The sequence below is a fragment of the Pezoporus wallicus genome, unplaced genomic scaffold (genome assembly GCF_028554395.1).
Source record: "Pezoporus wallicus isolate ANWC-B61680 ecotype Strahan unplaced genomic scaffold, APGP_CSIRO_Pwel_v1 contig_4710, whole genome shotgun sequence".
NCBI classification, from domain to species: Eukaryota; Metazoa; Chordata; class Aves; order Psittaciformes; family Psittacidae; genus Pezoporus; species Pezoporus wallicus.
In genome coordinates this window covers 4818834-4833042 of record NW_026640647.1, presented here as the reverse complement: position 1 = coordinate 4833042, position 14209 = coordinate 4818834, and the positions used below count along the sequence as shown (strand labels likewise).

Here is a 14209-nt window from a genome sequence, read left to right as displayed (position 1 = left end):
ACATGCTAAGAGACAACGTAATCCACCTCTGGATTTCACCTCTGTAATCTGTCTTCACAAGTGTAGTAAAAAACACAGGGATAAAACAAGTATTTGTAAAAGACAAAGGGGCCAGAAGGGGGACATGATGTATCTCACTGAAACCCAACTCCTCCAATTTCATGAGCTCTGTCTGTTCTCTCCGCCAATACACAGCAAGAGTAATCCCAAACTGCTGGAGGTCATGAGAAGAGAGCAAGCACAAGCCCCTCTCCCAGTGCTGCAGCTCTGCAGGCAGTAGTGAGCCTGAGGCCAGAGCTATTAGATCAGACTCCCAGACCCCCAGGCAGTAGAAGCAGGGTCCAGGGGCTTTGAAGGTACCTGAAAACCCACCTGTGCTCAAGGAAACCTAAATGCCTGGGAGACCATTTTTTCCTTCTCTGCACTGGCAAGGTTACAGACTGCATTGCGTGACTGACAGGCAAACAAATATCAGAACAAATTGCGAGAGGATTTGAAAATCCATACTTCAGAGGCATAAAGACTACCACAGGTCAGCTGACAGACAGAGGCAGAAAGCTAATGCGAACTGCCTGGAAACACAAAGAAATAGCACAGGAACTCTGTTCAGTGTAAAGCAATACCAGTCCTGGCCTTTCCAGACATCTGCCCATGCTCTATACTGCCACATCACTAACACAAACAGGCAGTTCTTCATCTGGTGCCACTGTTTCTGGGCTCTGAGTAACAGAAAACCATCATCTTTTACCATTTGCCAAGTAAGGGTCCCAGAAAAGGGACGACTGTGTTCACTCACTGCAACTGTGAGCCTGTGAGCACTGGCAGCATTGCTCATCGCCCAGCACTGAGTTAGTACAGACACAATTATGTTCTTATAAATGACCCATTTTTCCCCATTCTTCCTTTGCTTTGATTTTAACCTAGAAAGCAATAGAAAAACTGTTTTATCTTCCCAAAACATACAGTACTTGCTTTCCAGTTGTTCCCTAAATGTATAAAAATACATATTAAAATATCATGTAAAAATATAAAACTACATTAAAATGGATTTAAAAATTGTTAGTATTACCAAACTCAATTTCCCCAGTATTATGTCAGAGGCAATTTTTTATCCAGCCTATGGTGCAGCTTTCAAGGGCTTTTTGTTCATTCAAAAAATCAACTGTGTTGGTTTTCATGCTCTTTATAAAACATACCAATGTGTTTGAGATGCAAAGAGTAGAGGAAGCTTGTCTGTCTTTGGTCCAGTTCTGTGTGCAGTGTAATTAAACTTGGCCTTAATATTTTCTACAGACTATTTTCCATTTGTGGTTGGAAGCAGACTGTATGGGCAAGTGGCAGATGTTTCCTTTTAGTGCTCCATATGACTGTGTGGATGCCCAGTATGTGAAAATGATTTTCTGGCAAGAGGTGTTATGGGGAACTGTGGCTTCTTTTGTGCTCTACACATTTCACTCGGATTCCTGGGGCTCTCTTTTTACCCCAAAGATTATTATTCAGTCTCTTGGTAGAAAAGCAAGAGCATAATTATATCACATGGGCTTTAACCCTGGCAACAAATGCCTCAAGCTCACTCTATTGAGAGGAGAGTTCACCTAGCTTTTCTGACCTTTTCCTGCAACTCAAGCACTATTTGGTATTACTCTTTTTCTTGCCCTACACTATTGTGAGACATGGCTATGCTCCAACATGTTTTACATCAAGCAGTAAGTAGAGCAGCTTATGTTCTTACTCACACAAGTGTTCCTGAGAACCATACACCAAACCAAGATGCAATGGGGAGAAATACTGGCTCAAGAAGTACTGTTAGAAGAATCTTCCTCATAATTTTCAGATGCACATCAGAGAAACAGTGCCCTTCAGCTTGCTCTGCCTTGTGCTCTCATAGCCTTGGGGAAAGCAACGTGGCAGAAAGCCCTGCACGAGCAGGGGTGATGAGAGTGCCAGATCGTACCAGAAGCACAATCCATGTGAGACTGCAAAAGAATTCTCACAGAGTAGGGCAAAGTGCCTTGTGTGGTCCAGCCCATGGCCTGTAAAATGCTCTGCTGACTTCTGGCATGAAAAGCATTGTGTAAAAGCAAGTTGTTATCACTTGTTCTGAGCATTCAGAGAATTACTCCAGTTGGCAGGAGCTCCAACTGGGACACTCCTGAAAGAGAAAGTAAGCCCACTGCAGCTTTACTAAAAAAACATCTTTATGGGATTTTTTCTGGCCCCATTTCATTAAACGGTTAAACCTGGAAGCAAGCTTTGTATTTTCTTTCCCAAGCATTTACAAGTGTCCACAGCATGCTGCTCTATACCACTCCTTTTTTGAATTGTGGGACAGTGGTATGCACTGGTAGGTGACTTTTAAATTGCAGTACAGTGCTGACTGAGAGTATTAAGGAGTAATTTCCCTTCATCAGTTAGGACAAGCTGTGAAATACTGAGCAAGACAGAGACATGGACTTCTACTGATAACTATCACTTAGAAGTTTCTGCTGTTTAAAAGGGAAAGTTCTTGTGATTTTTTCTGCTGAAGCTTTCAGGACATCTTAGGCCACACATGCTATTCATTTATCTCCATGATCATGGTTTGCTATACTATCTGGAGGTAGGAGGAAGATACATGACGTTATCTTTTCACTTCTCCATTGTTTCTGTGATTGGTAAAATCATGAAAAGATTAAAAAAAGATTATATGGAAGTCCAGAAGATTACTGCCTCCTCAAATGCAGTTTTGATTCTGATCTTGACAGTAAATGCAAAAAGAAGGATAAAAAAAGGATCTTTTATCCTACTCCCAAAGGAAGAAAACCAAAGAACAACAACAAAGTAGTAATGTGCCTTAGCATTCAGCTGCAATACAAGATTAAAGCTTCCGACTTCATCTAGGTTCGCTAAAACCTCTTGGGTGGTGACAGCTGTGTGTAACACGAACCGGTTAAGCTCCCATCTTGGTTACTGTGTTCATCCCATTAAAGCATTCCCTGCAGTTCTGACCACAGACAGCACTTAGCCGCTGTTGTATGTTTATCTGTTTTACACCTCAACCAATCCACACTCCAGCAGCAACTGGAAGAACAACTTGCAAAAAGCTGTGGAATCAATCTCACAAAGACGACCAGATATCACTGTCATTTTGGTCACTCCATAGCATCCTGGGAACAACAGTTCAGCTGTGGATGGAACTAGATAATCTTTAAGGTCCTTTCCAACCCAAACACTTCTACGATTCTATAATTTTTTTCCCATGATAAACAAGTTGACTGCCACAGCGGAATTCCAATGCCCAAGGAGGGTGATAAATAAGCAAGAGTCTGCATGCCTAGCTACCCTATCCTCCTGCTACCACTAGTGAAGCTTTGTCCAACCCTGAAGCAAGGAAACTGCCATGTAAATAACACAAACTAAACTGTTCAGCCTGGGAATGTGATCTTTTGACTCCATGAGGTCTGAAGCTGTATGCATCGCTGGCCCTGGTGATTTTTTACTCAAATCCAGTTAATATAGAGCAGTTGGCAGCAACTTCTTATAAATGAGATACTAAAGACAGCTCTTCCCATCTTTTTCAGAGTTTAAGCCACAAAGTCACGTAATATATATCAAACCTGTTATTCATTTTAGCAAAGAAGGTGTTAAGTCATTCACTTTAGTATTTAAACCAAATTTTCTCTTCAATCATTTGAAGAAAAAAACCCTAAACATTAGGTTATGAGATGCCAAAAGCAATGTAGCCCACATTGAGATTTTCATAAATATGTCCTGACATTATGCTGTCCTTGTTGCAATATTATGTTGCAATATTACATGCATGAAATTGCTTTGTGAGGCCTGAATATTCAGGTCTGTTACATTCCAGTAATTTATGCCCTGAAGCTGGTAGGAGGAAAAATTAAAATGAAGAATGTTCAAAATTCTTCCGGGCTATTTTTCATCATTTAAAGTTGACCTCGATTTACACACTGTTTTGTGGTCATTCTGTTGTTTCCCGTATTAAGCTGACCTATTAAAGAACATATTATAGATTAGGCAATGCAACTTCAGTGTTTTTCAAGTTAAAACACGAATAATGAAGAATTTCAGTTCTGAAGTTACTAATATAGCACCTCACCCCACAGTCTTAGATTACAATAGGGTTTTAAGCCTGTTCCATGCCCAGAGTGACTATTGTTTAAAGACCGAATTGACCATGACTGCCTGGAAACAAGATTAGATACAAGGGGCATTATGTATTTTTAACACTGTTACAAAAAATATTATAGTGAGAACTACACAGCAAATGAGACCAAACTATGAGTTTACTCAGAGAAAAGGTCACAGCCTTCTCTAATAGAAACCACAAATGTTTTATAAATTTTCTAAAGCCATATAAAACGACCTCTGAGAACTACCATAAAAAGTGCAGGGGACTGATGAATTTTACTTATTTTTTCTATAATTACAATATAATTACTGCACTTTAGTTTGTAAGCAACCATCGCTATGCTGGCTCCAGAGCACTCCTCACAATACTAGAGTTTAGTACAACTGATGATCACAGCCTATGTTCATTGGAGTACAGAGACAGAAACAAGACTCTCTGCTAGACAGCCAGATGCACTGCTGGCTCAGTGCAACAGAATCTTCCACTAATCAGCTCAGCAGTGCTTCGACTTTCTGCCCATATAGAAGCGGAGCCCCAGTGGCACAGAAGTCACTTCAGATGCATCACTGAAGACAACGAATGCACCACTGAAGTACAGAGTTAAAATTCTGCTAATACTACAGCACTTTTGTAGTATGCTCATAATACAAAGTATGCTCATAAAAATACTGACAAATATTACGGATGAATTAAGGGTGAAAGGTTTTTGTACTTTTCTGTGATTTGTAACCAAATCCTGTATATTTTAATACGATTCCTTGTTTACTGCAATGCTGTATAATGCATGGGTTTTATATAGGATCTATGCTTAACGAAAGGCCAAGTAAAACTCAAACTAGAAAACATTCTTCTATGACAAGTATATTCAAAATATACAGCTCGCTACTACAGCAATTATTTCAGCTACAAATTTTCAAAGGGCGTAGACATCGCTGAGGATCAGGAATAACCAAAATTATAATAGAAAATAATTAGAAAAAAGAAAGAGATAAAAGAATGAAGACAAAGAACGATTAGAGATGAGAACTGGAAATGATGAAGTGATGGATGGGGGAAGAAACTGTGAGGGAAAGAAAAATCAAATGGTGGGATAAGTAGCAAAGATAATGGGAAATGAAGAGACAGTAAAGGACTGTCTGCCAAAGAAGATAAGATCAAAGTAGTAGTATAGAAAGAAGAGACTTAAAGAAGGTAAAGAGATTTCAGAAAACCCCATAGACAGGATTTTTAGAAAAGCTTCAGATCAGATATGCTGACACTGAACTTGATACAAAACAATTAAGTCAAGATGGATCACTTGGGGGAAAAAAAACCCAAACAACATAATGAGATGCTTTTTTTTCCCAAAGAACTGTAGTTTTGTCCCCTTTTATGTATGCAAATATACACTTATGCATATATTTGTGGTTGGTGAGAATTACTTGGGGGTACCACATGGGTTTTGTTTGATGAAACCAAACTGCTGCAAACACACAGGGCGTCAGTGACCCCTCCCCACCAATGCCAGTGGCCTCATTAGCCCCTCTTCTCAGGTGGTACTGATGGATCTCTCCAGCTGATTTACCTACCAGCTGTGTAATTCTGCAAAAGCAGCTTTAATCTTCTTCACTGAATTATCCACTTCCTCTTTAATCATCATACGGTATCTGGTTAGAGAAACAGTGCAACGCTGCAAGTCTTTTACTGATTTTTCAATGTTTGGCCCTAAAATAGAAAGCAAAAATTGCACAAAAGTCAGAAATCTGTTTTTTGTTTTTCTGAATGAGGGAGCAGGAATAATTCAACATTTTATTTGCCCACATTAGGGCAAACTGGTTATCCTACTGAAGTCCAAAGATTCAACTTTTCCGCAGTCCTTCCATGGTGCTTTTCAGTTTTTTAAACACGCTGCTCAAATTCATTCTCCAAAGCAAGTGAGTGTTGAAACAGCACTATTGATTCAAATTATTTATTTTTAATTTCATTCACTATAAAGTTAAATAGACTACAATTTGTTCTATTCATTTTTGTTATGCTGAGTATGATTCTGCTCTCACTTTCCAACATATCTCTTCTTCACATAGGTGCTTCCCCCCGCCCCCTGAGGCCTCAACTGTCTGATCACCTCAGCACACAGTAACCAGGGACCCAATTTACCTCTTTTTTTGACTGAATCGTCTGTCTTTGTCTCAAGTTGGGTTGTAGCATTGGGTGATTTAACTGAGGAAGATTTTGACTTTGGCCTGCCTAGGTTACACTGGAGTTGAACTGATGCCTGAGGAGACTCATGCTGTTCTACTCCATTCATAGTCTTTGGGTTTAATTCCGTGGATACTCTCTGGTGTTCTCGTTCCCTGTCTGCAAGAAAGCATTAAGGTAGAAAACAGGGAGTTAGAATATTAAGAAAGCTATGAAGACATATTGTTTAGTCTGAACTACTTAATACAATGGAAAACGCAAGTTGTTTTGTGGATTTTCACCCCACCTCCCACTGGCAGGCATTCTACAGAACCTTGAAAAGCAGTAACAGAATGGAAACAAAAGGTTTTGGTTATTAAACACTAATCTGAACGCACCTATGTTTCAACAGTCTAAAAAGAAAAACCCATTAAAAAAAATCAACTCTTCCATGCTGACTTGAAAAAATACCTCATAACATAGAAAGCATATTAATAATTGTAATCTTTGTCCAAATATTAGAGAACAGAACTAGAGAGGAAGTCTGCTATAGAAAGCATGAGACTTTAATATTGATATCTGTCTGTCTGTCTGTATCTACTTCACACAAAACAATTTTCACCATTTTGCCAGTATTTTAAAAGCACCAATTAAACATTCCTATCTGAAATACTTACCTTGCCTGACTACAGCTTTCTATCACAAGCAGTTGTTAAGAGGACCAAGCAGGAAATGAAACAACATCTAAGACTAGGCTCTTGAATTCAACAGCTTGAGAAGGCTAAAATAATGCCTGAGCCTGTTTGCTGTCACCAGACAACATGGTTTACTCTTTCCAAGACTCCAAAGGGATTCAAGACACCAGCATCATGACAGAGGGCCAAGGAGTCAAAGAATGACTATGAAAACTGACAGGTAAGGCTACTGTCAGTTGAGATCGGCCTTATTAAATAACTCCAAAAGATAGTTAGAAAGAAACAATCTATCAGCTAAACTATAGAGAAAGGCCAGGCCTACTGTCCTCAAGAGCTTTTGAAATTTATTGTTATAGTGCAAAATTGTTATTTACTGCATTTAACTAGAAGCTTTAGTATTCTTGCCAAGACAAATGGCAAACTGACAGCTTCTTAAAGAAAGTCATCTAGAAGAACGGTCATACTCTAAAATCTTTTCTCTGCAATATATTTCGACACTGTTTCTTCCAAATGATACATGAGCTACTGTGAAACCCAGCAGCACAATGATCAATATCACCTAGCAGACAATACCTTAGTATGCTGCTACTGAACTTTCAAATTTGATTGAGGACAATCAACACAATTGAAAATAGATTGAGAAAGCCTGCATCAAATCCCTGAAGACGTGGGCCAGCTAAGCAACATGTATAACAAACTCTGTCTCTCTCAAATACTTGAAAGAGAAGTCAAACCTCTGGGTAGCAATATCTACAAGTAAACTGTTGCAGCGGTCAGTAGATGGTGGTTTAGGATTTCAGCACTAGTCTAATGTGTGACCTCCTCTGTATTAGCCATTAAGTATTACCAGACCTGCCCGTAGTGGCAGCAGCCCAAATAAACTTCCTTTGAAATCTGCTGAGCTACTATCTTCAAAACGAGCGGTTTATCTTTTTGTAACAGCTTGCCATTTAACACCTTTTAAATAAAGTGAACCTTGTGGATTCTTTGACTGAAAGAAGAAAAAAAACCAAACCCTTGAGATATAAACAGAAAGTTCAAAGAATTCACTGAAAATCATCCTACATGAAAAACAATTTTAAAAAGTAGGCAAGAAATCACTATTTGATTTGTGTCTGGGTTTACCCAAGTGCCTGCAAAAAGCATGGTAAGGAAGCATTAAATATTCTTTCAGCACATTCATGCCCCCGCTTTACAAGGGCATGCACAGAAAACGCAGCCGTTAAGTCCTTCAGATCCTGTGTTGTCAAGGACAAGAAAGAAAGTTGGAGAGTTTGTTATGGTCATCATTTTGAAGTAATATGGTTTATTGAAGGCCTCTTCCCCTTCAAGATACTGAGGAGAGCCCTTGAACTGACTCATAACTAAGCAAAACACTCCCCATGGCCCTCCATGATGAGGTAATTCGGCTTTCCAGGGCCTTGAATTGTGTGCTTCATTTTCTCTAGCAGGTCTTAACTCCCTGTAGGAAACCAGAACACAAAAAAGCAACAACCAAGTACCTCTGAGAGAAAGAAAGATGGAATAATGGCAAGAAATAAGCAGATATGAACTAAAAGTAATAGCCACGTGTTCTCCCCTGTCATTTTCTAGCATGGGACACCTCACGGAAAAACACCAGACACACTGCATCCTCACTTCTAGTCCCTGAAGTCCCTTCCAGGCAGCCAGGAATTTATGGCTCGGAAAGACCTTATCTCACAGACTGTGAGCTGGTATAAGCAAAGTTTCAATCTCATGTTCCTCATGGGGAGGAAAGAATAGGGGCCTGTCAGCAGACACCCGACTATGATCATTCTAAGCTGTGAGCTGTCTGAAGGTGATGGTGAAATGACTGCAGTAACATTAATTTGATAGAGAAGGAACCAAAACAAACAAGACAGACAAGGACAAAACAAAGGAGATTACAACACAAGAGGGAGCAATATGAAACGGGTGCACCTTGGACTGACTTCAGCATTTCAAACTCCAAGTCTGTGTGACTTGCTCAGAAACCACAAGGGCTGAGCTGCTGGCCCCCGAGGAATTCTGATCACCCCTCTATTTAGTAGCATGCACTTCAGCACAAATTTAGCAATATGTACATAGGTGGGTTTTGACCTTAAGGAAGTAGCTATTATACTGGCTGTAAAGACAAGGAATCTAGTGCAACTCAAAGTGAAGCAGCAGCTCTTTCCTTCTCTGTATTAAACAAATTGCCAGGAACTTATTTTACTATGCAGGGGAAACTTGAATAGAAAAGTTTCAGGTTTTCCTTTCTCTCCATTACCTTTCCTTTCTTTTCCCACCTTTTTCTTTCACTTTCATGCCCCTCTCTCATTGTTTCTGAAACAGGGGATATGTGTAAATGTCTATAAACATTGTAAAGGTGTGGTAATACCTCATTTGTCACTTATAAAAACAAAGTAAAATTCTGTGATACTTTTTGCCTTTGGTATGTAAAACTCTTCACTGTATCATGTCAAAGAGAAAAAGAAAGAACTCCATACCAATGCCGCAGGAAAAGATCACTAAAGCATGGGTATTCTTGCATTCAGGTCTGTTACTCCCTAGAAAGAACTCCTCCCCATGTATGGACAGATTCAGTCTATGTATATTTATTCATACATGTATCGTTTCAAAACCAGCAACTCTAAGAAGTTTGACATGAGAGCTTGACATAACATATATTTATACCACAAATGTTTATGTCTTGCAGAGTAAGTGCCAAAAATGATTTAGTATTATGGAAATGCAGAATTTTCTGGTTTATGGCATATTCTATCCAAACTAAGTGGGAGTCTTTGGCAGGGGCAGGAAGAGTATCTCTGATACTTTGTAAGGCACCAAATACTTAGGACAAAATTTGTTGGTAAGTAGTCATCTATTTGGCTGATACAGGTTGCAGAGTTTTCATTTCAGAGGTCAGCACCACCAAAATTATCTGGAAGCTGCAGAGAATTCATTTCAGGACAATTATCCATTTGGCACATACCTTTAAAATGAGGTTTGAGAGCTGTATTTGCAACCATGGAAAAAGGGATTTCAAGTAAAGTTTTTTTAATGCAGTCTTACATACTGCTTAAAACACAGGAAGAAAATGCTAGCAGCAGCAATAGTCTAGGGCTGTCAGAAGTTTGAAATATGAAGAGCTGAAAAATCATTGCCAGTATTGACAGCAATTAAATATGAGCTTTATGAAAGGATACTTGAAGGCGAAAGCTTTCACACAGTTTCTTCCCCAGAGGAGAAAGTTTGTTGTCATTGATGTTGCTATAACCATAACTCTGTACCTACTACAAACCAGTAGGAAAGACCTTTCTTTATTACTGTCCCCCAGAGTTCCAGAATCAGAACCTACACCCTAGCAGAAACGTGTGTGTACTAAGAGGCTATCAGGCTGCCTTCCCTCAACACAAAGGCCCTTCCCTGTCAGAGAAAGCCAGTGGAGATCTACTACCACTAGCCTATTAGGGGGAGATGAGAAAAAAAATAAATGGACTAGTCTGAATGAGGTAAAGAAATCCTGTGGTACACCTCAATCTCATACTACCCTGATATCTTTGCTCCAGATGAGGAAACATTTAATACTCAAGCCATTTTCTAACCCTGCATTCTTGTGTATTTATATCTGCAATATTCTGTATCAGATGGGCTTTTAATTATATTTTTTGATCATTTTGTCTCTAGAAGAGAAAAAAAAGACATTTTGCAAGGAAACATACTGCAAGGTGAATTGTGCCCAGATATAGAACTACTTGCATGACTTTAATAGCTAGGTGCATTATTTTGTATAAATAGCTCCCTCCAATTTATTGTTTTTATTATATTCTGCTTCATGGCTTCATGCCATGTTCTTAATGTAAATGGGGGCTTAGCTATTGCCAGTTAAAGGTGTCTTGTGCCAGATGAACTGACCTGGGATTTCTGGACAGACCAGTGCTGAGTCTGCAAATCCTGAGCCTTTGTTCTCAAGGGAAGCACCTTCCCGTTTCTGACTGGCAGAAGCCCTGCAAGAGTTGTCCTTGGAGCATCCATTCAGATGGCAATCATATATTCCCTGGGGCTCCTGAGATGCCTTCTCGGGTCCACCATTCTTAGTTTTAGGATCTTTATTGCCTGGGTGCTGTTTAAATTTGCTTCTTTTTCTCCTGTTGTTCTAAATGGAGAAACAGTGCAAGAACAGAGACATCACTCAGTGCAATTCATAAACTCAAAATACAATCAGTAACATGCCCATGCTTTTAAAATGCTATACTAGTGACAACAGAGTAATGCAATTTACAGGCCATGCTGTGCTATACAAACACAGTGCATCTGTTCAGCTGAACATATAAACTGTTTCAAACAAAACCTGGAGCCCCAAACTGGTTTTCCCTGCCACACAAAACGCTTGCATTGCAAATTGTAATAAAACCACTGCTAAGAAGCTGCTCAAACTGTTTGCAGTTACTTAGGACAAGCAGTTCTTAACCATTCAGGGGACATCCACACAGTAACAGAGACAAATACTTAAGGCATCACTCTGATCAGGTAGAAAGTAATCACAGAGGACACAGGTTGACCACTGCTACTGTAGCTCTCCCAGCCTTAAAAAGGAGCCTCCATGACACTGACTCTCAGGGCAGCCTCCTGGTACAGCTCCGGCTTGGAGATACATATGCATGAAGATCACATCCCAAATATATACTTGAAGTATCTGACTTGATGGTGTCACTAATGCGTGACTCCTAATGGATGACTCCTATGCTTATGTTACTTTTACACTTGTCAGCAAAATCCCTAGCACTATAATTGGCTGTGATTATCCAGGATACAATTGCTCATAAGTGCTTCTGAACATGGGCTGGTTTAGGATTCATTCTGTACTTGTCCAGCATCTGGGTTTCACACACATGTATACATGTGCGCTGTCCCAGAAATTCTCTCAGATCACTGGGCTGGAGAGACAACAGACGAATAGATTAGAAATAACACACACATTTGCTTTCAAGTTTTCTGACTACAGGTGTGAATGAAGTCAGTTATGTTAGCAAAGGCAGACAGAGCAGTGGCCAAAATAAAAGCACTACATTCAACTACAGACAGCTGATAAATGGTCTGAATGCCTTTATTCTCAAGAGCAAGTTCTTACCTTCTTTTTCCCTGTCATATTCCATTCCTTTAGAACCTGAGCTGCGCTGCCTAGAGAAAGAGAAGATCAAACATTTCAAGAAAAGTTCAGCTATGAAAAAGAACAAGTGTGTTCAAGAGCAGTTTCTACTCTCCTACCCTGGGCAGCATTTCCATTTGCTGTTGTGAACTTGCTTATGTGGGGAGAACAAAGCAGGTACTGCTGCCTTTCTTCTTTTTAGTTACCATTTTATTTGATTACACTACATGGGTTATCCGGCACTACTGCTTTACATGGTCTTCATTCCACAAAGTGATTAAGTGGGTGTCTAACTTAAAGCACTAGCATAGGCCCTAGAAGAATTAACACTCAAATCTCTTGCCTGAAAAAGCGAAGTATCTCATGCTAGTATAAATACTGTGTAAAATACATAGACTACCCTGACCCTAGAGCTTCCCACAGTTTTTAAATCTTCTGCCATTTTTATCATATACTTCCTATGTGTCATCTGTCATAGTCAGAAGACATAAGAACATAAAAATGAATTTTGAAAAATTATTACAATTTTGTATACTTGGAATTCTGTCTGCAGCCTTAACGAGTTGGTTAGAGAAATCTAACAAAGCAAGCAGAGCCTTGTTTTAGACAAGTGTTAGCTGCCATACTAGTAGAAAACTCTCCTGCACCCAGTTAACACCATCATTTTATTCTCCTGGACTCTAAAGCTGAAAACAGATGCTCACAGTGTCATGGTTTAAACCCAGCTGATAACTCAGAAACATGCAGCTACTCACTCACTCCCCACTCCCTTCTTCCTCCCCCCCAACTCCCAGAAGGATGGGGAGGAGAACTGAAAGAATGTAACTCCCACGGGTTCAGATAAGAACAGTCCAGTAACTAAGGTATAACACAAACCCACTACTGCTACCACCAACAATAGTAATGATAAGGGAAATAACAAGGGGAGAGAATACAACCGCTCACCACCCACTGACCGATACCCAGCGCAACCCCAGCAGCGATCTAGCCCTTCCGGGTAACTGCCCCCAGTTTACATCCTGGGCATGATGCGCTGTGGTACGGAATACCTCTTTGGCTACTTTGGGTCAGGAATCCTGTTTCTACTTTGTCCTGACTTCCCCTCCTCCCTGGCAGAGCATGAGACTCATAAAGTCCTTGGTCACAATAAACATCACTGAGCAACAACTAAAAACATTGGTGTTATCAGCTCTGTTCCCAGGCCGAAAGTCAAAAACACAGCACTGCACCAGCTACTAAGAAGTAGAAAATGACTGCTACTGCTGAACCCAGGACAATGGAAAGCATGCAGTCCGAATCATCATTCAAACTACAATGGCAGTATCTGCCACAATAACCCTTTTTCATCACCACCAGGTTAAAGGTCTTCTGCTTGAGGAATCACTTTATCATCCCTTCATAATTCTAGTAAATATTTGTTTATCATCCTTTCCAAATGGGTCTCATACTCTTCTCACTCATTTCAGTGAACTCTTGACAATATTAGTATTAAGAAATAATCCTGTTTTCAGATAACCATGAGTCATCAATTTGGATTCAGCCAAAGACATGTGAGATTTTCAAATGTATCAAAATAATTTTTCTATCTCAATAATACAGATCCAAAATTATCTGGCAAGTCTACCATGCACATTATAAGTGCTAAGCCAAATTTGTTAAACTGTGAAAAAAAAACATGTATGGAATTTAGGGTAAATTTAGATTAGATATTGGGGAAAAAAAAAAAGTCTTCCCTGTGAGGGTGCTGAGGCGCTGGCACAGGCTGCCCACAGAAGCTGTGGCTGTCCCATCCCTGGCAGTGTTCAAGGCCAGGTTGGAAGTGGCTTTGAGCAACCAGGTCTAGTGGAAGGCATCCCTGCCCATGGCAGGGGGTTGGAACTGGATGGTCTTTAAGGTCCTTTCCAACCCAAACCATCCTATGATTCTGTGAATCCGTCAAAGCCATATTTTGTTTCCATTACAATGCAGACCAAAGGCTAAGAAAACTTATGTGTATAATTATACATATAACTATATTTAGTTACACAGATACATACTTATGTAAATACAAATGCAATCCCCTCTCCTAGAGATATGCTGTCTTTCAATAGACAC

At 39.8% G+C, this 14209-nt stretch overlaps 1 protein-coding gene across 3 annotated transcripts in view; it reads right to left on the bottom strand.

Moving 5' to 3' along the window:
* SPATS2L (spermatogenesis associated serine rich 2 like) overlaps positions 1–14209 on the bottom strand; it is an 83830-nt gene that overhangs the window by 16510 nt on the left and 53111 nt on the right. For all 3 annotated transcript variants that reach the window (XM_057419966.1, XM_057419965.1, XM_057419967.1), the window contains 4 exons: positions 12098–12147; positions 10882–11122; positions 6269–6469; positions 5701–5836 (listed from right to left, as the gene is read on the bottom strand). In XM_057419966.1, coding sequence (XP_057275949.1) covers positions 5701–5836; positions 6269–6469; positions 10882–11122; positions 12098–12147 — 628 coding nt within the window. The remainder of the gene's footprint in view (positions 1–5700; positions 5837–6268; positions 6470–10881; positions 11123–12097; positions 12148–14209) is intronic.